At 47.5% G+C, this 27318-nt stretch overlaps 3 protein-coding genes and 1 long non-coding RNA gene across 13 annotated transcripts; 3 read left to right on the forward strand and 1 right to left on the reverse strand.

Moving 5' to 3' along the window:
* On the reverse strand, positions 1-26851 carry LOC147823895 (uncharacterized). 2 transcript variants are annotated; one of them, XR_015443220.1, is made up of 4 exons: positions 26176-26851; positions 18681-22902; positions 17052-17176; positions 1-1101 (listed from the first exon to the last, which is right to left on the reverse strand). It is a non-coding gene; the product is annotated as an uncharacterized LOC147823895 (long non-coding RNA). The 2 variants fall into 2 exon arrangements; XR_015443219.1 differs by lacking the exons at positions 1-1101; positions 26176-26851 and having other exon boundaries at positions 15243-17176; positions 18681-19161.
* Alox12 (arachidonate 12-lipoxygenase, 12S type) lies at positions 5498-17758 on the forward strand. 4 transcript variants are annotated; one of them, XM_021238184.2, is made up of 14 exons: positions 5498-5746; positions 6260-6461; positions 7557-7638; positions 7743-7865; positions 7981-8084; positions 8324-8484; positions 9007-9150; positions 10058-10267; positions 13022-13108; positions 13292-13482; positions 14027-14148; positions 16770-16870; positions 16993-17163; positions 17286-17758. In XM_021238184.2, the coding sequence occupies exons 1-14, from the start codon at positions 5612-5614 to the stop codon at positions 17463-17465; spliced, it is 2013 nt and encodes a 670-aa protein (XP_021093843.1). In that variant the 5' UTR covers positions 5498-5611; the 3' UTR covers positions 17466-17758. The 4 variants fall into 4 exon arrangements, with proteins under 4 accessions (XP_021093843.1, XP_004857402.1, XP_021093844.1 ...); XM_004857345.3 differs by having other exon boundaries at positions 13313-13482; XM_087191707.1 differs by having other exon boundaries at positions 5507-5741; positions 13313-13482.
* Positions 19403-21475, forward strand: Rnasek (ribonuclease K). The gene is made up of 3 exons (XM_004857352.4): positions 19403-19627; positions 20295-20371; positions 21088-21475. The coding sequence occupies exons 1-3, from the start codon at positions 19403-19405 to the stop codon at positions 21227-21229; spliced, it is 444 nt and encodes a 147-aa protein (XP_004857409.3). The 3' UTR covers positions 21230-21475.
* Positions 21679-24376, forward strand: Bacc1 (BPTF associated chromatin complex component 1). 6 transcript variants are annotated; one of them, XM_004857347.3, is made up of 6 exons: positions 21679-21819; positions 22004-22098; positions 22681-22782; positions 23377-23567; positions 23774-23878; positions 24113-24376. In XM_004857347.3, the coding sequence occupies exons 1-6, from the start codon at positions 21799-21801 to the stop codon at positions 24175-24177; spliced, it is 579 nt and encodes a 192-aa protein (XP_004857404.1). In that variant the 5' UTR covers positions 21679-21798; the 3' UTR covers positions 24178-24376. The 6 variants fall into 6 exon arrangements, with proteins under 6 accessions (XP_004857404.1, XP_021093845.1, XP_004857405.1 ...); XM_021238186.2 differs by having other exon boundaries at positions 24117-24376; XM_004857348.3 differs by having other exon boundaries at positions 23377-23477.
* Positions 26852-27318: the final 467 nt, after the last annotated feature.

Consider the following 27318-nt stretch of genomic DNA (forward strand, 5'->3'; position numbering starts at 1 on the left):
TCTAAACAAATCATTTATATAGATAAGGACTCACAAAATTTTTTTTCCTGAGACTCCATGCACCCTAGGGACAAGCCTGATCAAAGTGATACAGACTTTTACAAACAATGGTCAACAGCTAGGAATTTAAGAATGAAGAGAGGATAGATAAGCTTTGGGATGGGCAGGGGATTTAGCTCAGTGGTTCCAGCACCTGCCTCGCAACCGCAAGGTCCCAAGTTCAATCCCCGGTACCAAAAAAGAAAGAAAAAAAAAGCTTTGGGAGTAGATTTATTATGATGACAAGGGCAGAGAGTAACACTAAAGAATCAAGGAAAGAAGATAAGTCCATGAATCAAGCCCATAACAACATATAGGATAATACACCTACTTGTGCAACTTTAAGAACATCCTCTCCCCTGTGTGACCTTAAGTGTCTTTGTTTATAAAACTAGGATAAAAGTATCTACTCAGAGTTTTGTAGGATTAAATTAGGTACATTAATTTTCTTCTATCAAACATATACCTACATAAACAACACACATACTTACTTGGAGCCAATTATTCTTTGGGGATGGGGGAGCAGTGTATGAATCTTAAGTGAGCTTTAAGTGAAAAAGCCTCTGTCTTTTTCAGTTTATACACACCTGCTGAAGAAGACAGTGATGTTTGAGAATTTTATGTTAGAAAATCATTTATTTATGTGACTAAGTGGAAAGTAGACAGCCTGTTATTTACAAAATACCTTGGAGAACCATTTTGGTTTTGGAAAGCTGGGAGGCAGAGCCAAGTTTGGAAAGGAGATGAGACAATGAGTATCAGTCAGTGCTTACTAGAAAAATAGGTTTGATGAAAGATATAAAGAATATAAGAATTTACAAGATTGGCTTACAGTGGCTGCCCACAGAGTCAGGTGTGGAAGAGTGCAAAGGGCTGTTGCATGCTGGAGATCTGAAGGATCCAGTCAAAGGTCTGGAGCTCACTGTAGTGTCCAATGTGAGTTTGTATCAGGAGGCCAAAGGGTTTGCACTAGAAGCTGAAGGGTCTGCACCAGAAGGCAGAAGAGTCCATGCTGGAATCCAGGGACAACATCCACAGTGAAGGTGAAGACTGGAGTTCCTCCTAAGAAACAGAAGTGAGCCTTCCTTCTCCATTTCTCTTTTATTCCACTCAAGTGGCAAGCCTATTGGTTGCTGTCACTTACACACAGTAAATTCTAGCAAATCTTCAGCCACATCCAGAACTAGGCTGATCCAATTTAGTTTACTGTTTCTTAAGTTGACACAATCAGTTAACTATGCAATGCATAATAAATTGTTTTACATAACAAAATAATACTACAGAGGTATCTCAGTGGTATCTCAGTGGTGTCTCTGTGTTATCTCAGTGGCTTGCTTAGCATGCACAAGGCCCTGCCTTCAATCTCCAGCACTGCAAAAAAAAAAAAAAAAAAAATAGATATTGATTTCTTCAAATATGCCACTGCTGGAGAGAAGATGAAATAAACAGAGCAAAGGTTTAAAAAAAAAAAACTTCCACAACAAACCATCTATGGATTAGGAATGGGGATGCTGGGGGTCAAGTCAGCTACAGGAAATTATCCAGTGGTTTTTTTCAAAATATGTTAACAATATAGATGGCTAGCTGGATGGGGTGGCGCATGTCTGTAATCCCAGTGCATGGCAGGCTGAGGCAGGATCACTGCCTGGACTACATAGTACATTCAAGGCTAGCCTGAACTACAAAGCGAGACTCTATCAAAACAACAAAAATAAATAAATAAATAAATAAATAAATATTAAAAATTTAAAATTTAAAATATAGATGGCTAATATTAAGCCTTATAACTAATTCTGTCTTTAAAATTTTGATAGTTTGTTCATTGTGGGTATTTTGCATTAATTTTGACTTTTAAAATATTGCATTGGGCTGAGGATTTAGCTCAGTGGTTTCGCCACCTGCTGCGCAAGCACAATGACCCAAGTTCAATCCCCAGTACCAAAAAAAACCGAACAAATTAAAATATTGCACTAAGATATTCTTTGTCTTGATTACTGAGCTTTTGGGAGCCTCTTACATATTGCACCCAAAGCAAGGGCTTCAATCACCTCACCCTACTCCCTGTCCTTGCAGATCTTCAGTAAAATCTGTCATGTGGCAAAGTTCAGTGTCAGTGACAGCTCTTAAATATGGCTCAGCGTGGGGTAGGTCAAAGCAGTAGGCAAGATATGAAAATTTTCTAGAAATCATGTAAGAAACTTGAACAGTGCGGGAGAGTAGGGTAAACATGAGAACAAAAAGAAAGATAAGCACAGCAGGAGCTGCCACAGAATATTGGCAGGGGTCCCAGAGAAGATCCTTTGGGTGATTCTCACAGCCCACTTGTTCTTTAAGTGTGGCTTCTCCAAGGTAATATGAGAAGCCCAAGATACCCTGGGTGTGGTCTTCTCTCCTATTCCTGAAAAGAGAGTCCAGTGTTGGGATCCTGAGGAGTAAAGACTAGCCATGGGGGCTGGAGGATGGCCCTCCCAATCTTTTACAGAACTGTTCAGCAGAGCCAGCTACAGAACAAGCAAGTGGAAGTGATTTAGAGATGATATTTGGTGGGAGGTATGCCTAGAAGGGCAGTCTTGACTCCACAGTTGCTTAAAAGACAAATAAGATAACAAAAAAGATAACAAATAAGAATAGGGCCTAGAATTTATACCTGCTCTACCACTGCTGTCCAGGGAGATAAGAACAGAAATGACAGATGGGCTCTTGTCAGCCTTGGGATCCCTGTTCCACTCCTTAATGCTCTGATGAGTCCAATGTTTTATTTTTTCTGTAGCAACAATCAAGTAGTGAATCCACTAGGGAAGTCACACTCCTGAACAACAGGTAAACTCATGGTCACCAACTTCCTCTAGGGTCTCATCTATGCCCAGCATTCCTGTCAGTTTCCCAGTCACAGCCAGGTATTGGTAGTGCATGCTGGGAATCCCAACCACTCAGGGGACTACAAATTCCAGTCCAGCCTGGGCAACTTAGTGAGATCTTGTCTCAAAATAGAGCATTTCTTTAGTATGTGTGAGACCCTGGGTTCACTATCCAGCAGCAAAAACAAACAAACAAAAAAATCCCAATTCTATCTATCTATCTATCCATCCATCCATCTATCTATCTCTCCTACCTTTTTGTAAGGGGTCTCACTAGGTATGTTGTCCAGATTGCCCTTGAACTCCTGGGCTCAAATGATCTCCTTGATTCAGCCCCCCACCCCCCACCAAGGACCTCAACTTCTTTCCATTGGCCCTCCTATCCATCCTCTCCAGCTCTGATCCAGTCTCTCTACCCTTGAAAGGCACCCTACACTGCATTCTACTTCTCTATCTTTGTACTAAACTGTCCTTCATGATACCACTGACAAACTCTGTGTCCCCACAAAACACAGAGACACACACACACACACACACACACACACACACAAACACACAGGCTCTTATCCCTACCAATATCCAACACACAGCAATCCACTGTAAAAGAGCATTAGCAGCATGTTCTGGGGGAGAGCAAAACCAAATGGTGTATTTCAACACAATTGTTTATAAACATCTGAAGCTCCCCTCCCCCAACTTTGCTGAGATAAGATAAACAAATAAAAATTGTATATTTAGGGTGTATACATGATGTTTTCATAAATATATACATTGTGAAATGATTGCCACAATCAAGTTAATAAACATATCCAGCATCTCACCTAGTGACTGTGTGTATGTGTGTGTGTGGTGAGAACACTTGTGCTCTCATAGCAAATCTCAAGTATAACTATATAGTCACCATGCTGTAAATTAGGTCTCCAGCTCTTACTCATAATGGAGTAACTGTACCCTTTGCACAGTATTTCCCTTTCTCCCCCAACCCCCAGCCCTTGGGAACTACCTTTTTATTGTTACTATGAGTTCAACTCTTTCTGCACATGACTTCATAGTATACTAGAGTGGGTGCAAAAGAAGTCACAAAATAGCAGAGAAACAGGTTGTGGTATGGACTGGCTTTGGAAGTAGCTAGGAAACAAGCTCTCTCTTCTAGAAGGCAAAAGTAACCCATGAAAATGTACGTGGAAAGGACCAGATCCTGCTGTTATCAAGGAAGGGAAGCCATTTTATCTGGATGTTGCAGAATATGGTGACTTCAAAAAACCAGAAGAACAGGGAACTATCAAATGGCAGACACCCAGTCCCCAGCAGAGCATGTAGGCAGAGGCAGACATAGAAGACAAGGACAAATATCCAGAAAGGATCAAACACTGCTGTGAGGTTTGCAGGCTGAAAGGTGGAGCCAGGACCCCCACCCTCATCTCAGGACTTATCCCTACCAATATCCAACACACCAAGTCATTTTTGAGGTCCCCAGAAAGCAGATTTATCTGGTAGCCCAGTTCTCTAGAGGCATCCATTGTGAGCCAAATGCTTCCAACAACTGAATCACAAAGATCTAGACAGGGGCCTGGACTAGAGTTGTACTAGTTGACTAGGGGCCTGACTGAGCCTCAGTCAGGCCTGATTTGATTAATTGCTGGATGGGCAAGAAAGCCGGACACCCAAACTATCCTTCCATTGTTTACAAAGTCCCTCCCTAACCAGCACTGGTCCAGTTACTGTTCCTGCCTTTCCTACCCTGAGATCCAGTAAGGACTAAGAGATAGCTTGGGAATAAAAATTAATCTGGGACCTACTGAAGGAGAAGGGGCTGCACTCACCTGGAAAGGACAAAGTGGTGGGAAATGCCCATATCCACTGGGTCTCTAAGTGATTCTCTACAGCACCCTGACATCCAGACTGGTATTCCTGTGTGCCTAACATTTCCTGCATCCATATAGAGACTGGACAAAACAGTTCTGCCTCCAGCAGCTCTCAAGATGTTGGCTATGGTATTTGGTATACTAGGGATCTTAGGACCAGATGTTTAAATAGGATGGGGGAACCTGCATCGGGTAAGAGGGACGAGTGCATAGGGTAGCAAGGCTTAAGCTGTTACTTTTGCTAGGTAGTAGTTTGGGTCACTTATTGAAGGACTGGGCTCACAGGCAGTAGAGTTCCGGGACGGAGGACTTCCTGCACTGCACGGGGTCTAGCAGCAGAGCATCCCTGGAAGACTGGCACAGCCTTCCAAGCTGGCCTTCCAGAAGCTTTCCCCAGGTCCCAACCCATAGGTTTTTCCTACGTTGTAAGGTGGACTCACCCTCTTTCTCTAAGTTCCCCCAAAGCCCTGGAGACCTTGGAAAGTGTCCTCATCCTTGCTCACTCCGACAGGGAGGCTCTGGCCCTCAGGCCTCCCACGGAGGTCCAGTGGGGCCCCACCTCACCCATCGTCCCGGCTTTACTCTTGCCAGGCCTCCTTTATCCTCCTTTTGGCAGCTGTGCTCCTGCCACCCGAAGGCACAGCCCAAAGACTGCTCTTCGGCTCCCCTCCCCTCGCAGGTTCGGGCTAGTCCGGGGCGGGGACATGGGAGTGCTCAGAAGTTGTGAGGGCGGGGACGCAGACCCATCTTTTAAAGGCCTGGAAGTGACCCAGAGGCGCCAGCAGCCCTGGGCTGTCCCAGGAATCGCGCAGGACCTGGCTCCCCAGCTTGAGCTGCGGGGGAGGCAACATGGGCCGCTACCGCATTCGCGTGGCCACTGGGGCCTGGCTCTTCTCTGGGTCGCACAACCGCGTGCGGCTCTGGCTGGTCGGGACGCTCGGGGAGGTGGAGCTGGAGCCACAGCTGCGGCTGGCGCGGGGTGAGGTCAGCGGGCGACAGTGGGGACCCAGGGCCGGGCTCACAGGCGGGCGAGGGGCAGGAGGCTGGAGGCAGCGACCGCGCAGCAGGGACGTCCAGTGAGTGGGGTGAGAGGGATTCAGGGCAGGTATGTGTAGTGTGGAGAGCTAAAAGCCCAGGCGGGCTCAGTCCCCTCCTTCCTTCCCCGACCCCGGTCCTGGCAGCTTCCGTCCAGCTCCTTCTCCAAATGGCCCCAAGCCAGGGTAGATACAACCCGGCCAGCAGACGTGAGGCCCCCTGCAGGTGTGAGCGCGGTGAGGGCTCAGCGAATGGGGCGGTAGAGGCAACGGGGATGCTCCATCTCCCACTGGAGTCCCACCGGGCAGCGCTTCGGGCCCTCGGGCTCCCGCCTACATGGGGCCTCGGAGGCCTGCCGGGCTGGGCAAGTGGGGGCAGGGGCAGGCTTAACAAAGAGGCGACCGTGTCCTCCTGGATTCTTCAGTCCCCGCTACTAAGTCTAGCGGCTCTGGTCCCTCACAGGAGGAGGAGTTTGACCTCGAGGTTCCTGAGGACTTGGGGCCGCTGCAGTTCGTGAGGTTGTGCAAACAGCACTCGCTGGTGGACGACGCGTGGTTCTGCGACCGCATCACGGTGCAGGGCCCGGGAGCCTGTACGGAGGCCGCCTTCCCGTGCTACTGCTGGGTGCAGGGTGAGGGCGTCCTGAGCCTGCCCGAGGGCACCGGTGAGCGGTCAGCGTTGGGGCTGGGGGCGCAAGGCTGCCTCGGGAAGGGATAGGGGCGGCACGGCAGGTTGGGAGAGGGGTTGGGAGAGGAGGTTAGAAAATGGCAGATGAAGGTTAGGGATCTCAAAATGCAAGGCAGGAAAACCTATACATTCCCCAAGTTTTACCTAAAACAAGTGAGGCTGGGAGTGAGGGTGGAGACGTGGATTCTGTGATCTGGAGATTCCCTCTTCCAAGAAGCTGAGAGTCAGGAGTTCGAGATGGAGATGATGAAGGAAAACAGAGAAGCAAAGTAACAGACAGGAGATCTCTGTTAATAAGTTAGGGCAGGGGCCATGGTGACCTGGGAGCAGGTGACAACTGTGAAAACAAATGGCATGATGCCGAAGAGCTGGTTTGGGTAGAACAACATCGAAGACAACTGTAGAAGACAAGACAACTTAGCAGGAGGAGGGGATGGATACGGACAGCAAATACTGAATTTCTTTTTTACCGTGAGAAATAAGCAAGAGAGAGATGACTACAGAGACAAATGAAAGAAAAGGGTGATAAGGATGGAAACATAAAATATTTGACTTTGAAATAGGTGAGTATACTATTAGTAAAAGTTGGAGCTGGTCAATAAATACAAACTATGATTGCAAGTCCAAGAAAAGTGAGGTCAGGTAATGAAAGCAAACAGAATCTCTGGAGGGCAGGTGAAGGTGTGGCAGTGAATTTAAGATATGAAATTGGAAAAAGCAACATGTACTAAAAGACAAGTATGGGCTTAATGGTGACTAAACTTTATCACTTTAAGGTGAGTTTTTTTCTAACCTTAGATGTTAATGAAATAGGATCAAGTGGGGGAAGATGAGTTAAAGTACAAGAAAAGGTGGCAAACATGAGATTTTTTTGTCTCCAGGCAAGAGGTGAGGGCTGAAATAAGTGAAATTCAACTGCACGACTGGCAACATGTGTCTGGAGATCAGTCAAGTGAGACAAAGCCAGAGATAAAAGCAGCAGAGCAGGACTCACTACAAAAAGAAAGAACAGGCAGAGGAGAGCACAGGACCAGGCAAAAGGATATGGGTAATCTTCTTAATGTCTCCCCAGCCCGCCTGGCAGGAGACAACACCTTGGATGTCTTCCAGAAGCATCGAGAGAAGGAACTGAAGGAAAGACAACAGATCTACCGGTAAACACCTACCCAGAGGCTTCCCAACTGCCCCACCCTTTCTCTGACCCTGCTCTCATCCTTGACCTTGACACTCTTCTTAAAGCTTTGTCCCCAACTTCTAGCTGGGCCACCTGGAAGAAAGGGTTACCCCTGACAATAGCTGCAGACTGTAAGGATGATCTACCTCCAAATATGAAATTCCATGAGGACAAGAGGCTGGACTTTGAATGCACACTGAAGGCAAGGTTAGAAAAGGGCTACAGCTCAGAGTGGCATCAGGGCTGGGAGATCCAAGAACAGTGATAAATGGTTAGGGGCTGAGGGGTCAGCTGATGGCTTCATCCTCACTACTTGTCTTAGGGTTGCGGAGATGGTCCTCAAACGTGTTTACACCCTCTTGAGCCACTGGAACCGCCTAGAAGACTTTGATCAAATCTTCTGGGGCCAGAAGAGTGCCCTGGCTGGTCAGTAGTTTCCCCGGGTCTCCACAGTCCCTTAACAGCCCCTTTTTGTGACGGATCCATTACACTTTGTGGTTCCCATAACTCCTTTCCAAATGAAAACATACTCACAGTTGCCTCAAGAAAGAAAAGAAAGGAACTGAGTTCAGGATATTTTGAATCCCTGAGGCAGAGTCTTGAGAAGAGGGATATCCAGGCTGCGGTAAATATCCTCCCTCCCATGCCCCACCCCTACCCCACAGAGAAGGTTCACCAGTGCTGGCAGGATGATGAGCTTTTTGGGTACCAGTTCCTCAATGGCGCAAACCCCATGATGTTGAGACGCACCACCTCTCTGCCCACCAGGCTGGTGCTGCCCTCAGGGACAGAGGAGCTTCAGGCCCAGTTGGAGAAAGAACTCCAGGTACATCCCCCTGTGTTCTCCCAGCATGAACATGGAAATAAGACTGATCTTCAGGGCACAAAGGGGCCAGAGATGTTACCAGGAACTGTAACATTCCTGGCTATTATCAGTGCTCTGGACTCCAGTGCTTATGGGTAAGGAAAGGGGCAAAGCCTGCACCCTCAGGTGGGAAAATTTAGGGCAATTTTCTGGAATAAGAGAACTGGATTTGGAAGAGATGAACTGTATGAGAGGATGCGACTCAGCAGGATATATGTGTGTACACATGCACATGGATGCTATATTCAATGACAGTGATAGCTAGGGAAGAAGCACTGTGAAATATTTGGCAGAGGAAGTGAGATTTGTATATGAAGTAAGTGAGAGACAAACTGCTAAGCTGATGTGAGCCAAACCAGAAGCAATCCATTAGGGGATGACTGATGTGAGACAATGACAAGAAGCTAGACTGAATGTCCTCAAATGCCTTGTCTTTTGCCTCTCAAGTTTAAAGTCTAAAAATGGATAAATTCCTCTTTCCAGAATGGTTCCCTGTTTGAGGCTGACTTTATCCTACTGGATGGAATTCCAGCCAATGTGATCCGAGGGGAGAAGCAGTACCTGGCTGCCCCCCTTGTCATGCTGAAGATGGAGCCCAGTGGGAAGCTGCTACCCATGGTCATCCAGGTAAGGTGCCCTGAACATCTCACTCCTGACACTGTTCTCCGTTCACTTTAGCCTCTGCTCCCAGGGACTCAATCCCTTGGCTTTTGGCTTCCAAACACTATCCTCAATAAGACCTATCTTCATGTAACTGTTTGCTTGCAGCCTAATTTCCCAAGTCATACATATGGAAGTACTTATTCAAGAGTCATAATGGCCTCTTGGAGTTAGCTGGTGCCCAGCAGTTCTTAAATATTAGTGTACTTCCAAATCACCTCAAGTGCTTATTAAAACATAAGCTCACAAGCTGCTGTGTCCTACCACCAGATCTTTTTTTTTTTTTGGTACCAGGGATTGAACTCTGGACCTTGTGCTTTCAAGGCAGATAGCAGAACCACTGAGCTAAATCCCTGGCCCCTACCATCAGACTTTTTGATTTGAAATGTCTGGGGTGGGAACTGAGGATATGTACTTCTTACAAGTTCAAAAGTAATGCTAATGCTACTAGTTCAGTTCAACACCACAGTTGCAGAATCTATTTAGAGAATCCAATTAATCTCAGTGTCCCGATTCTAACACCCACTATCGTTTGACTATCTTTTCTCTCACTGGTCCCAGTTGATGAGTACCATCAATAATTTTTAATATCCAGCTTGTTTCCTATTCTACCGCTTGACTTCTGACTCCCTTCATATTTCTCCCAAACCACTGCTGAATCTCTTTACTGAAATTCCTGCTTCTAGTCTCTTCTGCACTCAACCTATCATGACACACAGATAAGAAGAGGCAGGGTAGAATGCTTCTCATTCTTCCTACTAGATTATAACCCCCTGAAAGGTAATAGTCTTATTTAGTCATCTGTTTCTCCAGGAATGATGACCATGTCATATATATACTAGTTCAATGAACACTTAATTTCTGTTTCTCCCAGATTCAGCCTCCCAATTCCAGCTCTCCAACCCCAGCACTGTTCCTGCCCTCAGATCCTCCACTTGCCTGGCTCCTGGCCAAGTCCTGGGTCCGAAATGCAGATTTCCAACTGCACCAGCTCCAATATCATTTGCTGAACACTCATCTGGTGGCTGAGGTTATTGCCGTTGCCACTATGAGGTGCCTCCCAGGACTGCACCCTATCTACAAGGTATCTCTCTCCCATCTTCCTCAGACCCAAAAGAGGCTCTCTCAGGCTCAAAGGACAGTGCAACAGCAAAAGAAAAAAAATTATAGCAATTTGATGGAAACATGCACAGCAGAAAAAGACTATCAGTGTTCCATAACTTTTATTTTAATCAAGTTTAGTCATTTAACATTTCCTCAGGACACATTACAAGGGAGCCCTCTGAAATTCTCAAATATCTGGCAGTCTAGTGATGGGCTTCCATTATAGCTGGAATATTGTTAGTAAAACAAAAGCCTTTTTCCTGCCTTGGAGTAAAACAAAAGTCTTATTCCTATGTTAGATTTAGTATTTAGCTAGGAAGACAAGTATATGAAAACCAACCAGAAAACATTATCTGGAACTAGAGTTTGAAATCAGAAGGACAGCCACTAAACAGCGTGGTACTAATTATGCTCAACCTCAACCAGGGAGTCAGTTAAGTAGAAACAGATCAGCAGGCAAGGAGAGCAGCCCAGCAGGCTACTCAGCCCTACCCAAGAGGGAAGTAGATAAAGAAAAACATTAGCAATGATAGTGACAGGAATAAAAAGGGGAAAAAAATCAAAGATAGGGCCGGGGATTTAGCCCAGTGGTTCCCTCGCCTGCCTTGCAAGTGCAAGGACCTGAGTTCCATCCCGGGTACCAAAAAAAAAAAAAAATCAAAGATGTGGAAAAGGGAGGAAACACAAACAGCTGTAGCATGCCTGAATGCAAGAGTGATGATACCAGAGTCTAAGCTTCTGTTAATACCTGGAAGCCCATGGGGTATGTGGGTTGTACCGACCCAGAAATACTATAATTTTATAAAACAGTGAGTTTGGCATTGATTGGTAGAAAGCAGGAAAATAATACTTGTGCTTGCTTAAAAAAATGTTCTCAAAAATCTTATGACACCTTACATATATGAAATATGGCAGAGAAGGGCACAAAAATAATACAAGCTTATGAAATAGTAATTGTCAGAATAGTAAAGTTTTAAAAAATTGGTTTGGGGAAAAATTAGGTGATTGGGTTTAGCTGCAGAAAGTTTGAAGGATTGGCAAGGTATGCAAGTGAATAATATTTGATAAGGAGAACAACTGGATTGTCTCACTGAAGGCCTCCATCTGGACCCCCAAGCCTGGCAAATGTAGCTGAGATACCTTTGAGGTCACTCCTTTGGTATACAGACAGGATGCAGACCAGTCTGATTAACAGGATCTTTGATTTTATCTCGTGATACCTCCTGCATCACCACCTTCTGTTTAACTTGGACAGGTAAAGCCTCTATTCACCCTTGTGATTCTGCTTTCTAGCTCAACCCCACTTTTCTCCACTCACCATAGCAACTTCATCCCAAATCAAATAGCTGATTTGTTACTGGACACACAGCAGGGCTAACTGTGCAAATGTCACAATGGTTACCTGTACAGATTCTGGATTTTGGTCGCAGGAGTCTCTGAATCCTGAGTCCTAACTTACCAGACACCCACATCCACAGGATGTTCATCATGGGTTTGTTAAAGGATAGAATGACACAAAGCAATAGTGTGACACTAAATACTGCCCAAAATTAGTTCTTGCTATTTATTGTGATGATGATGATGATGGTGCTGCTGCTGATGATGAGTTGTTTGTCCTCAGGCATCTTTTCTCTTGATATGGAATTTGAGCTTTTAATAACATTCAGCATCTTTCATGAACTTTCTGAAAAGTATCAGACTAGTATGAGTTTTGCTATTAACATGAAAGGAATCACTACCTAGGTTGGTCCTGTGTCCAGCATCATCAATTCAGAAAAATACTAAAATTGGATACAACCTGCATATTAACTGGGTAGGAAGGAAGATAAATAAGATAAAGTTGCCTCGCAAACACAAGCACACACACAAAAAAGATAAAAAGAAACATGTATAAAAAGACAAAGAAAAAAAATGTAAGGATTAGGTGCCTTTTTTTTTTTTTTTTTGGTACTGGGGATTGAACTCAGGACCTTGCACTTTAGAGGCAGGTGGTGGAACCACTGAGCTGAATCCCTGGCAGGTGGCCTTTTTTAATAGCCAAGAAAAGCAAGAAAGAGAAAGCCTAACAATGCCTGACTGGGGATGGAAAGAGAATTGACAAAAAGCCTCTTGGCTACATAAGCAGGCAGCTCAATAGAGCTCCCCCAGTTCTAACTGAAAGTACCTGCCCAAGCCACCTCCCCCAAAGAAACACATCAATGTTTCACAACCAAAGGAAGGAGGTGCAGCTTTGATAAGCAGACAAACTAGTTTAAGCCATGAAGATGTGAATGATAGAGGAAATATAAAAGCAAATGAAAAGAGAATGATTCATAAAGGCACCTACATTCAAGGTACCAACAGAATAACAACAGCTACTATTGGAGGACTTTTGTGTGACTAAACATTCTTCACACATAATCACAGACATCACTACAGCTCCAGCATAAGAGATTCTATTATTGCCCTCTATTGATGGATACAGAGATTGCAGATTAGTGGATTATTAGCTGTGCCACTTATTAGAGTGGTAAAATGTAAACTGAAACTTAGATTGGTGTGACTCCAGAGCCCAACTTACAAGAAAATATTAGAGAACATGAGAATGAGTGATCAGAGAAACAGGAGACCAGCCAATCAAGGCAGCAGCAGGGACAAAAGCATCAAGAGGCCAGCAGGCCAGCATGGTAAGTGCCGGCCTCTATAAGAATCCAAAAAGTCTCCACTAAGTATCCCCCTATCTCCTCCACTCCAGCTCCTGATCCCTCATATCCGCTACACTATGGAAATCAACACGAGGGCCCGGACCCAACTCATATCAGAGAATGGAATATTTGACCAGGTAAGGAAGGAATGGGGTATGGAACTGCCTAATCATCCACTTCTCTGTGATTTTCTACTACCTTCAGGAACTCAGGCAAGCCTGTGTGAATTTCCTGACCCTTAACCTGAGTCCTGTCTCTTTATATACATAACTTTAAATCTGAATAAGTCATGATTATTCATTCTGCTTCCATCCCTCAAGACCTGTCAACTCTTGTCCCAGGCAGTAAACACAGGTGGAGGGGGCCATGTGCAGTTGCTCCATCAGGCAATGGCTCAGCTGACCTACAGCTCCCTCTGTCCTCCTAATGACCTGGCTGACCGGGGCCTGCTGGGAATCCCAAGTGCTCTCTATGCCCACGATGCTTTACGGCTTTGGGAGATCATTGCCCGGTGGGTGAGAGCTGACAAATGGAAAGGGGTGGAGAGTGGGGCTCTGTCTTGAGATCAGGGTGGGACAATGCATTTCTCCAGGGGAGAGATGAGGAAAAGGAGATAATGGGTGGAGCCTAACATTGAAGAGCCTGGAGTAGGGCCAGGGTGTATAAGTGAGGAGAGCCATGGGGGTGGGAAGACCAAGGGATCTAGAAGAGTAAGGGTCTCATTGGGAAGAGTGGGTAGCAACCATATATAGGGGATTCCTAGAACCCCTGACTTGTATCTCCTTCTTTACACTAGACTGTCAAATGCCTGAGGAGGTAGTTCAGTGGTAGAATGTCTAACATGTACAAAGCCCTAGGTTTGATCCTCAGCATAGCAAACACACACACATGCATGCGCAAGCACACACTGCAAAACAAAGAACCTGGGAAATGTCCCAAAAGACAAGTCTTGTAGGATCTCACCCAGGCACAATGAGAGTCAGCTGGGAAGAGGAACAGAGGTCAGAGGCTGGAGTATTCTGCTTTCAGAGAGCTCACTTCCCTCCTCTGGGCAGGTATGTAGAGGGGATTGTCCATGTCTTCTACCAGAGGGATGACGTTGTGAGGGCGGACCCTGAGCTGCAAGCGTGGTGTCGGGAAATCACTGAGGTGGGGCTGTGCAAAGCTCAGGACCGAGGTAAGATCCATCACAAACCTCAACCTCTCATTACAACCCTCCCTCTATACATGAAAGCATCCAATTCCCATTCATACCTTCCAGGACTCAGGACAATTCTAGATACCCATGGCTGTCCTCAGAGACGGAGCCATCAATACCTATTCCTGTTCCCACCCCCGAGTCAAACCACTCATATCCTGCCAGAATAACAGCCAGTGAAGAGTTCTGCCCAGTCCCTGCTGGGGCTGATGTTCTACTTATATCTTACACTTAAGGTAGAAATGGGAAAAAAATTCCTTACCAAAGCTCATGATTACCCACCCTCATTATCCCTTCCTTTTCTTCCTGCCTACTATTGTCTGTCTACCATGTACAGAAGATTCAGGCATACAGTATACTTGACAGAGTGCAAGGTCATTTCTAGATGCAACCTCAGTACTACAAATGCTTTGGCGCAAACCTGACCTCAGTGACTTTCTCCTTGGGGCTCAGCTTTTGTTGGCCAATCCAGTCCTCCCTCCCTTCCTAACCCTATCCTCAGGCAAAATCTAGTCACCTCCTTTAGTAACCTCCATTTCCACCATTTTTTTTTTTGGTACCAGGGATCAAACTCAGGTCCTTTCACTTGCGCAGCAGGCGGCAAAACCACTGAGCTAAATCCCTGGGCCCCATTTCCAGCATTTTAATCTCTGGGCAAAAATAACCTTTCCTGAGCATTTCTTAGTCTCACCCTCCCCCCTCCCTTCTCTAACACAAAGGGGCTGGCCTGAACCACTTTGAAACATCTTTCAGCCCTGCCCCTCACAGTTCACACCTTTGACGCCTATCCCTGCCTCCATGAGGCAATTTACTAAGGAGCCATCATGGCTAGGCAGGCCTCGCGATGCAGCAACCACCCATGCTCTGAAGGGAGCCTGTCCCTGAGGAATCTGTGGTGCACCCAAACAGACTTTCTCTAGTGCTTCTCAGTCCTGTCCCTTAGGCGCCACATGTCCCAAAAGATCCCTCTTCCTCTTCTCCTTGAACAACATCTATATCCAGAAATTAAAAATAAATATTCACATTGTCTCTGTCAGTTTGGGCTTCTATAACAAAGTACAATAGACTGGGTGGCTTATACAAAAGAAATTTATTTCTCACAGTTCTGGAGGGTGAAATCCAAGATCAGTGTACCAGTATGTTCAGGTTCTGGTGAGGGCTCTCTTACTGGATGCAGAAAGCCAAATTTTCCTTATATCTTCACAAGGTGGAAAAACAGCAAATAGCTTGGTGGCCTCTTCTCATAAGGGCACCGATGCCATCCATGAAGATTCCACCCTTATGACTAAATCACCTCACAAAGACTCTACCTTTGGATACCGTCACATTGGGCATTAGATTTCAACATGCGTTCTGAGGGGGGCACCAACATTCAATCCCCAACACACTTATTAACTTTAACCTCCACTTATTGCCTCTCATTCTGCCCCTTCTTATCCTCCCTCAGTTCCTAAGCTCACCTTTGCTTAATTTTCCCAAGAGATTTTTTTTTTAAAGTTCACCAAAATCAAAAAGGGGAAGGAATAACCAGTCAGGAACCCAAGTTCAAGGTTGGCTTCTGCTTTTTCCCAACTATAATCCTACAAGCAGTTTAATTTCCCTGGTCTCTGATTTTTAAATTTTATTATTATTACTATTTTCAGTACTGGAGATGGAACCTAAAGCCTTCATGCTGAGCTATACCTCCAGCCCTTTTTATTTTTTGAGGCAAGGTCTCACTAAGTTGCCAAGATGAGAGTCAAATTTATAAATATCCAGCCTCAGCCTCCCAAAGTGCTGGGATTACAGGCATGTACCACCACATCTAGCTAGATTTTCTTACATATAAAGTTTACATATAAATTTTATATATTAAATATATTTTTAATTATATATGCTCCACTTAGCTGATAGCATTATTGGGTTTCTGAGCCCCCACAGCCACTATAAAATGAACAGCTTGAGACAGCACTTTTGGGAAGTCCCTCTTAACTATGACACTGAAAATCCACACTTCTCTTATTGCTCATTTTATTATATGTGCTGCCAAAGCGAACACTCTTATTGCTCATTTTATAACTCAGTGATTTGTAATTCCCTGTCGGGGAATAGGAGGAAGCATCCCTAAGTTCTTTGTTTGTTTGTTTGAGACAGGGTCTCACTATGTAGTTCAGGCTGCCCTTGAACTCACTGTGTAGTCCAGGCTGGCCTCAAACTTACAGCAATCCTCCTGCCTCAGCCTTCCGAGTGTTGGGATTACACATGTGTGCCACCACACCTGGCATCTAAATTCTTAACCACTTTTTGAGGTGGGGATATTTGGTCACTCAGAGCTATTCAGCTCCTAACCCTAACCCTTCCATAATAACAATATTATTATTTGTTGAGTATTTGCTATTTCATCTATGATTTTATAGGTGAAATGTTGAAATTCAGACAGGTTAAATAATTGGCCCAAGATAATCAAGCTGTGATTAGGCCAGGATTATAACCCATGTCTGATGCAAATATACCTAAATAAATTAACTCATCAATTCTAAAATATGGACCTATCAAGGCATCAGCCTTTATTTCTTTTCTCTTCTGCTGTGGCCTCTAAATCCTATTCCTTTCCTGTCCAGGTTTCCCTATCTCCTTCCAGTCCCAGGATGAACTCTGCCATTTCCTAACCATGTGTATCTTCACATGCACTGCCCAGCACGGGGCCATCAACCAGGGGCAGGTATGAAGAGCTGAAATCCCAGGTCTCTGAAAGCAAGTGCCTGGACCTTGGCAGACCCACGGGAGAGGTGGGGATCCAAACCCTAAGAACAAGTGTCCTAGGGATGCAGTTTTTTCTCCTAGCTGGACTGGTATTCCTGGGTCCCTAATGCCCCATGCACAATGCGGATGCCCCCACCTACCATCAAGGAAGATGTGACAATGGCCACTGTGATGGGGTCACTACCTGATGTCCAGCAGTCCTGTCTTCAAATGACCATCACATGGCATCTGGGTCGCCTTCAGCCAGATATGGTGAGAAGGGACCCTGTGGAGAGGAAAATGATAGTTGGAAAAGAAACATCAGAGTGAGAGGCTGGGCTCTAGGTGCTTTTCTCTTCAGACTAGAAACTGACTGATCATTTTTTCTGTTTTAGGTACCTCTGGGGCATCACAAAGAAAACTATTTCTCAGGTCCCAAAGCCAAAGCTGTGCTAAGGCAATTCCAAACAGATCTGAAAAACCTGGAAAATGAGATTACAGCCCGGAATGAACAACTTGACCTGCCTTATGAATACCTAAAACCCAGCCACATAGAGAACAGTATCACCATCTAAGCCCTAAAGTACCCTGCTTGGATGATTTCAGATCAGCTTTAGGACTGACATTTCCATCTTGAATTCTAACGTTCCTAAGTCGTTGCTAAGGCTCTAATTCCTCCCCCAACTAAATGCTCTACATCAGTATCCCACTGGCCCAGAGGATAGTAAATATTTTCTGTAAAGAGCCAGATAATATTTTAGGCTTTGTATGCCACACTGTCTTTGCCATGATTGCTCAGTTCTCCCACTTTAGCAGCCACAATCTGTAAGCAAGTGTGATTATGTTCCAATAAAACTTTATTTATGAACATTGAGATATGAACTTCCAGTGCCAAAAAACTTGGCTTAATCAACTATCTAAAAAAGAAAGTGCTTTGTCTGAGCAACATGTATGGGCCACTGACTGGATTTTGTTATCTCCTACATTAGCCAAAGGCTTGACTCTACTTCCAAAACATGGCTGGTAGAAGGTAGTGATTTTTTTGGAGAAATCGGCTACCTCAGCTAACCAAACTCTTTTTTCCCAGGAACTAGATTCTATCCTTGGAGGCCAACTAACAAATTTCTGACTTTCTTCCTCAGTGATTTTTACCTCCATTCTTATTGCTCCTATTCAGACCCAGTACTAAGTGTCTGTGAATAAGAATAGTATTCCTAGCCCACAATTTAAAAACCTTTGTCCCAAATGGCTCCTTTCCCCAGACAGTCCCAAACAAAAATATGCAACTCATGTTTCAAGTCCACTTTCTCATCCCATTTAATGACCAATGATCCCTATGTGTTACTCATGGAACCCAGGTTCCATGTTTTCTTTCACAACCCTTTTAAGAACAATATGCACAAAACAAATGGGAAAATACCACAAAGTTATTCTAGCCCATGACAGTGTTTGGTTCTGGGGCCTCAGAATCAAAATGATCTCTCTCAACCATGCTGTGGTCCCTATTCTCACCAGCAGGGGTACAGCAAGCTCAGGGCAAAATCGTGTTCTTCACCTGTGGCTTCAGACTCCGTTAAAAAAAAACAAAAAACCTTCAAACACTCCTGTTTCCCTGAATATTGCAATTCTTTCACTAGTGCAATGCACAAACGTTTTTAGGAGGAGGCAGGATGACCCATTCGTATTTTTTAATCTTGTAGCTTATCTTGCTCAAAGGATCCACAATCACTTTATTTAGTAAACAAGTTGTACTTATTCCTTTTTCCACCTCATAGGGCAAGACCACTCACCTTCATAACTTGCTCGGAGTCTGCTTTCCCTGGAATTTTCCTAACCCTAAATTTTCCTGGATTCAGCATCCAGAACTAGTACAATAATCCAAGTGCAATGATAAAAATTATAGTATGTCAAGTGATGTTGCTTAACAGAAACATATTCACTGCCAAAGAACCCTCCACAATTTTAAGGCATTCTAGCTACAGCCGTATGCTTGGCCTCCGGAGGGGGTTTCTAGCTCCTTTTACCGTGTCAGAGTATCTATTTAAAAAGCGAGGAATGAGTAGAGACGCTACAGATGTACGCGCTCTCGAAGTAAATCTTCACGTCTCACTTACCATTTCCCCCATCACAAGGACCACCTGAAACTAAGGTACCCGAAGCAAAAAAGAAAAAATATTGTGACTCTAAGCCTTTTATCCTAACAGCCCTTTTACCCAAGTTACCAGGATCTCTGCCAGAGTTAGACGATTCTGGAGGCCTGGTTACTGCTAGCTCCTAGTCATGTGACTTGCCAGACCCGGTCACGTGACATTCAGTTCCTTCCATTTCAACGTGGAGGGGGAGAGACCAAGGAACAGGATTCTAGGTCTTGCAGTACTCACGCCCCCAGATATATACTGGTAGGTTGAGGGGCTTCCAGAGGGGCAGCTATAGTTTCAGACATGTGCACTCTCGCTGAAGCCTGAGGAGGACCGCGAGGCGTCCACCTTCTCCGCTGCCGCCCCCAACCGCCATGGTTGGAGCCGAAGGCCACGCCCTTTCAGCCAAAGCTGGCAGCGCAAGTCCCCAAATCCAGCCCGCTGACCCTTACGTATTCAAGGCTGCCGGTCATCGCCTTTTACTCGGCGCTGTCTCGGCTGATTCCCCGACTCGCTTCTTCATGGCGTCGCTCCTGTGCTGTGGCCCCAAGTTGGCTGCCTGCGGCATCGTCCTCAGCGCCTGGGGCGTGATCATGTTGGTGAGGGGACTGCTCACCGAGAATCGGAGAGGACCTGAGGGGCTCCAGGGTTAGAGGGAGGAAACACCGTGCCTTAGAAAGCAGCAAGCAGGCTGGCTAGCTGGCCACTAGGGAACAAGAGGGAAATGAGATTGAAAAATGGGGAACTGGAGAGGAAGGATGGCGAGGCTGAAGGATGGCGAGGCTGGAGCATGGAAAAGGAACCGGGGCTGGCCAATTGGTGGACTTTTCAAATTAAGAAAAAGATGAGCTAGGGTCCTGAGAGATCCCTGAGTTGGCGGCTAAGGGGGAACAGGAGTGCTTTTTCCCGAAATGAGTTACTGTGGCCTTCTGTCCCCAGACTACACTCTGCCACTTGTAGAAATAATATGAACTGCTGGTTGTCTCTAACCTCTTCCATCCTGTCCCGTGATAATGATGCCTTTAGGAAGGAGGATAGTCTGGGTTCCTAAAAAAGGCGGCTTGCTCATTATTCCCACTCCTGTACCAGCATGTTTCAGTGTCCCCTAGTCCTGATGGCTGAGGCCAGTCCTAATCCAGCTACAACTACTCCTACTTCTAGCTCGTTCTGGTTAATCCTAGGTCCAGGTGTTGGGGCAACATTAGAAATCAGAGAGGTTTAGGGAGGTTAGTGTCTGTGTTCATCAACCTTCCTGTTCCTTTTCAGATAATGCTCGGAATATTTTTCAATGTGCACTCAGCTGTGTTGATTGAGGACGTTCCCTTCACAGAGAAAGATTTCACGTAAGTGGTCAGATGGAAAAAGTGGGTCGGTGCAGGTGTGAGATAGCTGGGCCTATGGTAAAAATTATGGGTGGGAAATTGCCAGTGGCTGGATGTTTGGGACCCTGAAGTTAGAGAGCTGGGAGAGAAGAGCTACTGTCTATAGAAACAGTTAGGGTTTTGGGTGTAGCCCAGTGGTAAAATGTGTGCTTAACTTGCAAGGCCCCTGCCTGGATTCAAGCTTCAGCACAAAAAGAAAGAAAAAAAGAAATGGAATGTATTTAGGAGCAGTCTTGGAAATCAGGCTGTAGCAGCCATCCTAAACCTACCAATTTAAGTGTGGCCTCTTTAGGTATTTTACCTCTCTGATTTAGTCCACCTCTACCAAAGGGTTATTATAACAGAACTCATCCCATAGAGTTGTGGAGAACACCGAATACTGGTAATACCAGTAATAGATAGGCATGATGGAGTAAGCCTATAACCCCAGCAGTCTGAGAGGTGGAGGGAGGAGGATCATAAGTTCAAGCCCAGCCTGGACAATTTAGCAACTCACCAAGATCCTGTCTCAAAATCAAAAGCACTGGGGAGGTAGGTCAGTGTGAAGGCGCTGGATTTAATACATACTAAGTTGGGGGAGGAGAGAAGTAGCTCTTAGAATGGTGCCAGGGAACATATGCCTTGAAACTTGGTTGCTCTTAATATCTAAGGGTTGTCTACCTAATTCCCACCCTTAGGAATGGTCCTCAGAATATATACAAGCTTTACGAGCAAGTCAGCTACAACTGTTTCATCGCTGCAGGCCTTTACCTCCTACTCGGAGGCTTCTCTTTCTGCCAAGCTCGACTCAATAAGCGCAAGGAATACATGGTGCGCTAGAGCACAATCGTGTTTTCCTCTCTTCAGCCCCCTTGTCTATTTAAAGATTCCCCACCCTTCACTCGGGGCTCGTCCTGCCCATTGTGGCAGCCTCCGCGGGACTGGGTTTTCCTGGCAAGACTGAATCCCCAATTCTCCAACCTCAGGCGTCTGGCCCCAGTGGAGAGGGCTGGGGCTGACAACACCTTGTCTCTCCAGCCCTCCTCGCCTATTCCCTACCACAATAAAGAGAAGCTGCTCTCTTAAGCCTTGTGTCTATGTTTGAATGAGGAGGTGGGCATGGACTAAGGCTAGAAGTTGGCTCTAAACGGGGAGTCCCGACTCCTCGACGGAAATGGAGTGAAGCTGACCGGAAGTGAGGCGGTGTCTTCCACCTCTAGTCTCCCCAAAGCAATGCTTAAATGACTGCGGAAGCTGGGGCAGGAAGCGGCCCGTCTTGAGCCAATCAGCTGCTGCAAGGGCGGGACTTCCTGCGCGAGGGCCGGAGGGGCTCCGCCGTCGGGCTTTCCGTGGTCCCGGCTCGCGTGGTGGTGGTGGCAAGGCGTCTCGGTGAGGAGGTGCGAGGGGCCATGACGTCAGCGTCCACAAAGGTTCGACCTCCCTCGCGGACAGCGCTCCCTGGCGGTCTCGGGAGGGCGGGCCCCCGCTTGGCTCCAGGCTCTTCCGCGCCGGGCGGGGGGAGGGCCGAGCCTGGGGTGGGGCTAGGGGCTCCGGGCGGGACGGGACGGCGAGCGGGCTGCCCGCCGGCCCCCCGTAATGCTGCCCCGCCCCCAGGTCGGAGAGATCTTCTCCGCAGCAGGCGCTGCCTTTACGAAGCTTGGGGAGCTGACGATGCAGCTGCATCCCGTGTCCGACTCTTCCCCTGCGGGGTACGTGAGCCCGGGCTGGGACGTGGACGCCGAGAACGGACGCTTGGACCTGTCTCAGACATGGACCTTCTCTAGGGCAGGGGCAGATGTTAGTTTCTCTCTGTGCCTGTCACAGCGCAGAGTAGGTGTTGATAAGTGACTGTTGAAATTAGTAAGTGAATGACAAATGAAGAAGCAAAGTTCTACAACCCGGATTTAGATTTCACAGTTCAACCCGAGCCGACTGGCCACCACCACTACCACCACCCCAAATTATGTTATCCCCTCAATCTATTGTAGACTACGTTCAGGGATTCTGTTTGTAAGGCTTCTACTTGGTGAATTGGTTTTAGTGGGCTGTTTACAGCAGCTGTTGCAGTTTAATGAGGAAGAGGGTTTTGTAAGGGGGTGGTGGATGTAATTTCGTGTGGTTAGGGGTCCCTAGAGCTTTTTTAAAAAAGGAGTACCCTCCTTATGGATCCCTTGAAGGGGACCCAGAGATTGTGGGGAGGAGGCTGGTTGGCTGTGGAATGCATAGCCTGTGGGCTAGCTCCACACTCTCCTCCTGTTTTTCTGCTATCCATCCCCCCCCCCTTCTGACAGTGCGAAGTGGACGGAGACGGAAATAGAGATGCTGAGGGCTGCTGTGAAGCGATTTGGGGACGATCTTAATCACATCAGCTGTGTCATCAAGGAACGGACAGTGTGAGGGAGGGTGGCAGAGAAAGGGGGGTGGGCAGCTTTCTTCCTTCTTAACCATTCCATCTTCCTCAGAACTCCCAGCTCAGCATCCTTTCTACTTTTTGCTAGTTTTGGCAGCATTCCCTTGAGAATTGAAAGAATGTGAGAATTGTCACTATTGGTCAGTATTTTGTAAACTGCTGTAGTAAATCAGGATCTTCCAAGAATTTGAATTTAGGGTACCCTGAGATACTTGATTATTATATTTGATAATGGGAGTTCCCTGGTTATTTATATAGCACTAGTGTGTCCAGGGATATTGTATTTCTGAACTAGGTGACAGGTCTTGGTCTACTTGTAAATCACCTAGTCTTACCTGGTGGCCCTGCACATCTATACATATCTCCCAGAAGAGGATTGGAGATGGGCCTTATCAGTTACTCAGTTCAGGGACTCCACTCTTTCACACTCCATCTCCCCTAAGTGCTGAGAACCCTACCAAAAGGTTGGGACCCTGACCAGAGTTCTTATAAAGGGGGTTCCAAAATTCCCACCCCTCCCTTTTTCCCTCAGCCACCCTGACAATTTCTTCTCTAATCTGTTGTCTTTTCTCTTCAGGGCTCAGATAAAGGCCACCGTGAAACGAAAAGTGTATGAAGACTCTGGCATCCCCCTTCCAACTGAGTCACCCAAGAAAGGACCCAAGAAGCTGTCATCTGGTATCCTGTCACCTCCTCCAGCTGCCCCTCCACCCAGCAACTCCAGTGTCCCTGAGGCGGGGGGTCCTCCCATAAAGAAACAGAAGGCTGGTGAGGGCCATGGAGTTGCACCTAGGGTAGGGGTTAAAGGTCCTATCTGAGGTTCTTTGAGAGAATTGGGCCCGGGTCAGAAATAGACAAATCTCTGTTCCTCTGCCTATCGTTCCCAGATGCAGGGAGGTAGAGCATGAAGTTTTGGAAAGCTGGGAGGGGCACAGTTAGGAGAACCTAGAACATAACCCTGTACCCCCTCCCAGATGTGACACTTAGTGCTCTGAACGACTCCGACGCCAACAGTGACCTGGTGGATATTGAAGGGCTAGGAGAAACTCCTCCAACCAAGAAACTCAACTTTGACCAGGGTAGGAGTCCTCCTACCATACCAGCTGGGATTGGGCAGGAAGTGCTGGCCTGATGGCAGGGGAGGGTCTCAGCAGAAGCTCTGCCTTCGTACAGGGGCTTGGGAAGGGAAGGGAAGGTGCTCTCACTGTGCAGGAGATTGGGTCAGTTAAATACCACAGCGTTTGGGGAGGTGGGTGTTGCCTTGGAAGCATACTTTGAGCTCTACATCTGGTCCATTTTACTTCCTGTTCTAGACAGCCTGACCTTGGATTCTGGCCTTCTCACAACCTCCACTGATGTTCCTCTACTCTCCTGCTGAGCCTTCCACCCCTGACCCTCACTGTTCACTCTGAACCTGTGGATTGCCTGGAACCCGAGCAAGGCCTGCATGAGAAAGGGTCAGAAGGCTGCTGAGGCCGTCTACTTGGCTGTTCCTGATAACTATCTGCTCCTAGCCCCTGACCTCTATCTAATGGACATTTTTATACATAAAATAATAAAGAACTCTTAGCACGGTGTGGTTAGAGGCTCCTCTCTCCCCTCTTCTTAGCCCACAGTCACTCAGCCCCTCCTGGGTGGCTCTCACCACCCTGCCTGGAGCAGCACAACCAATATTGGCAGACTCATTTCCCTGTGCCAATATTTCTGTGCTGCTAGAGCCAGGGGAGCTGGGTGTGGGCAACAAAGACCCCACTTTGCTATCAGGAGCCAGAATTTATTCCAGGGTCACTGGCAGTATTTCTGAGACTGCTCTAGGGATTTTAAAAGGGCTGTTCCAGGACTTTTAATACCCTCTTCTTCCCCACCTCAAAAGAAGTTTATCACAAGGCCCCAGATGTGTTTTGTGTTGCTTCTCCAGGGTGGCCTCCCAGGGCCAGGGCTCAGCGGTGCCTCCCCCACCCTCGCTCTAACACCACAGTGTGGTTTGGACGTGGCCACAGTGCCGTACAAACCACAGTGTGCTGCTGGGGCGGGAGCAGGACTGGGGTGGGCTGAGGAGAGCACAAAACAGTGCTGTAAAGACCCCTGCCACCAAGAACAGGGAGATAGAGAAGGCAAACATGGCCCTCAAAAAAGTTGGGGAAAGCAGGAACTAGGGACGACTTGAGCAGGCAACTGGAAGGAAAGGGATGTAATAAGATTGGATAATGAGTATAAGATTGGAACCGTCTTCCCTCCTTAGGAACTCAGCTCAGGGATCTCTAGTGTGGAGTAAGGCAGAGGAAATAGGGAATGACTCGGGGGGACCACCGAACTGCCTCCTGCCTCAGCAAGGGCAGGGATCCAAGGCTTCCTGTGTCCGTTTCTACCCTCCCTGGGTCAGAACCCAAGAGAAATGCTAGGAGAGACAGAGGGCCAAGGACAGCAGGGTTAGGAGTTGGCAGTCCAGAGGTGGTGGGGCAGGAACACGTCGGGGGGGGGGGGGCCGGAAGTGGCCCTGGGCCCTGGGCCTGCCACAAGATGGAGGCCAAAGGCAGAAAATGGAGGCTAGGGGGAGAGGGGAGCAGCAGGACCTAGAAGAGGGCCATCTGGACCTGGGGCCCAGGTATTCAAGCCTCAGTGCTGTTCCCACTCCCTCTTAGAACCCAAGACCCAGGTTCCATCCCCACAACAACACCCATTACCCTGTCCACCAGGCTCAGACAGGCGGGTCCACCCCTGAGAGCCACGTTTAAACTGAGACAAACACGCCTCTCCCCACCCCCAACCCTAGGCCTTCCCTTAGCCTTTTCCTCCTGTCCAGGACTTGATTTTTTAAAAGCACCTCCCAGAAAGCAAAATCCCTTCAGCAACTCAAAATAATTCCCTGTAAAACCCAGAAGTTACCTTCCCATATCCCCATCTCACCTTTTACCACCCTCCCTCCCGACACACCCCCCAAAACTCTTAGCAGCCAGGAAGATCTAAGATGGTGTATGTTAGCAGTCTTTTTAGGCCCCCGAGGATGCCAGGCTCCCTCCCCGATACCCCTATCTTTCCTATATCAAACCCTGCCAAGGCCTCCTGATCCTCTTTGCACCCTCCAGAACCCCCAAAACAAAAGCTGCCCCCAGCTCCACCCTCGGCAGAGCCTTTGTGGGGGTAAAAGAAATCAAACACTATCCTAACGGCTGGAGATGTTGAGGGCTCTCTGGTCTCAGGTTTTGGTTTCCATCTAAGGGACTACAGTTTAGGGGTGTAGAAGGAAGCCTCTTCAATAATCCCCCCAATTCTAAGACTGACAAAGCCCAACCCCACCCCAGCACGCACCTCCAAACCTCCCCCCCCAACCGCCACGTCTCTCCTGAGAACAGGGGACACTTCCCTCCCCACTTACCTCAGCTACTTTCCCCTGAGATCCTGGTCCCCTATTTTGAAAGGAGCAAATTTTGGGGTGCATCCCTCACATTTGGGGTGCAGGAGAAAGGAGCCGCCCCAGTCGCATCGTTGGCCTCCTTCCTCTCGGCTGGCTCAGGGACTGGGGAATGCCCTGGGGAGGGGGCACCCCCCCAAGAGAGCTCTGGAGGGGGTTCCTCCACTTCCAGTTAAAATTGGGGACACCCCCCCAAAACCTGTCCCAGCCCATCCGTCTCCAACTCGGCGGGAGAGGCAGCTGCAATGCCCCAGTCAGATTCCCCCAACACTACATTCCTCACCCTACCTAGAGGGGTCCCGGGGCCCCCCAAAAATCCCCAAAAAATCTAGGATGTTGGGAAGAGGGTCCTGGACTAGCTCCCCAAATTTGGGGTCCTTAGATACCCCCGTTTTTTCAGGAAAATTCTGTCTTTTGCCTGCCTCCCGCCAGCCCTGCTCTGTCCCGATGCCAATTTTGGAAGTCACTCCCTCCTTCCTCCTCCCCGGCCCTCCAGCCCCCCCACCGCTCGGGGGTTAGGGTCCAGGACACCTGGCTTCCAGACCGGGAGGGAGGCACTCCTCAGAGGGCTAGGGGCCAGGAGGTCAAGCTCATAGACCCTGTCTTAAGGAAGCAGTAAAGCCCGATCTTCCCTTCCCCTCCCCCCTGGCTGGTCTCCGTGGTGGTTTAGGAAAGCCTGGAGGATTGGAATCTGCCATTGCTATTGCACAGGCAGTTTTTTTTCCTTGGGTTGGGGGGGGTGTGGGGTGGGCGGTGGGAGGGAGAGAGGGGAGGAGAGCCGAAGACAGCGTGGACCCAGGCGGGAAGAGCTGGCCTGGCTTATCCTCTAGCCCCTGCTGCCGTTGGGAACCCCTCCCCCTCGGCTCACCCACACTCTCAGTCCTCTGTCTGCTTTCTGTTTGGGGCTCTTACCCTAGAAAATCAGGGTGCAGGAATCACCTCCTCTACCTCCCCCTTTCCTTGCCACAGTTCCAGCAGCACTGCCCTCTGGTCAGGGGGAGGGCACCCCATTTGCCTCCACCTTCTCCTAAGCTGAGGTATTCTTCCTTAAGAAGTTGGGGTTCGGAGTCTGAAACTACATTTTTCCCCTCAGATCTATCCAGACCA

Source organism: Heterocephalus glaber, unplaced genomic scaffold (genome assembly GCF_053883595.1).
Source record: "Heterocephalus glaber isolate CG9 unplaced genomic scaffold, H.glaber_assembly_v1.0 deba00001564, whole genome shotgun sequence".
NCBI classification, from domain to species: Eukaryota; Metazoa; Chordata; class Mammalia; order Rodentia; family Bathyergidae; genus Heterocephalus; species Heterocephalus glaber.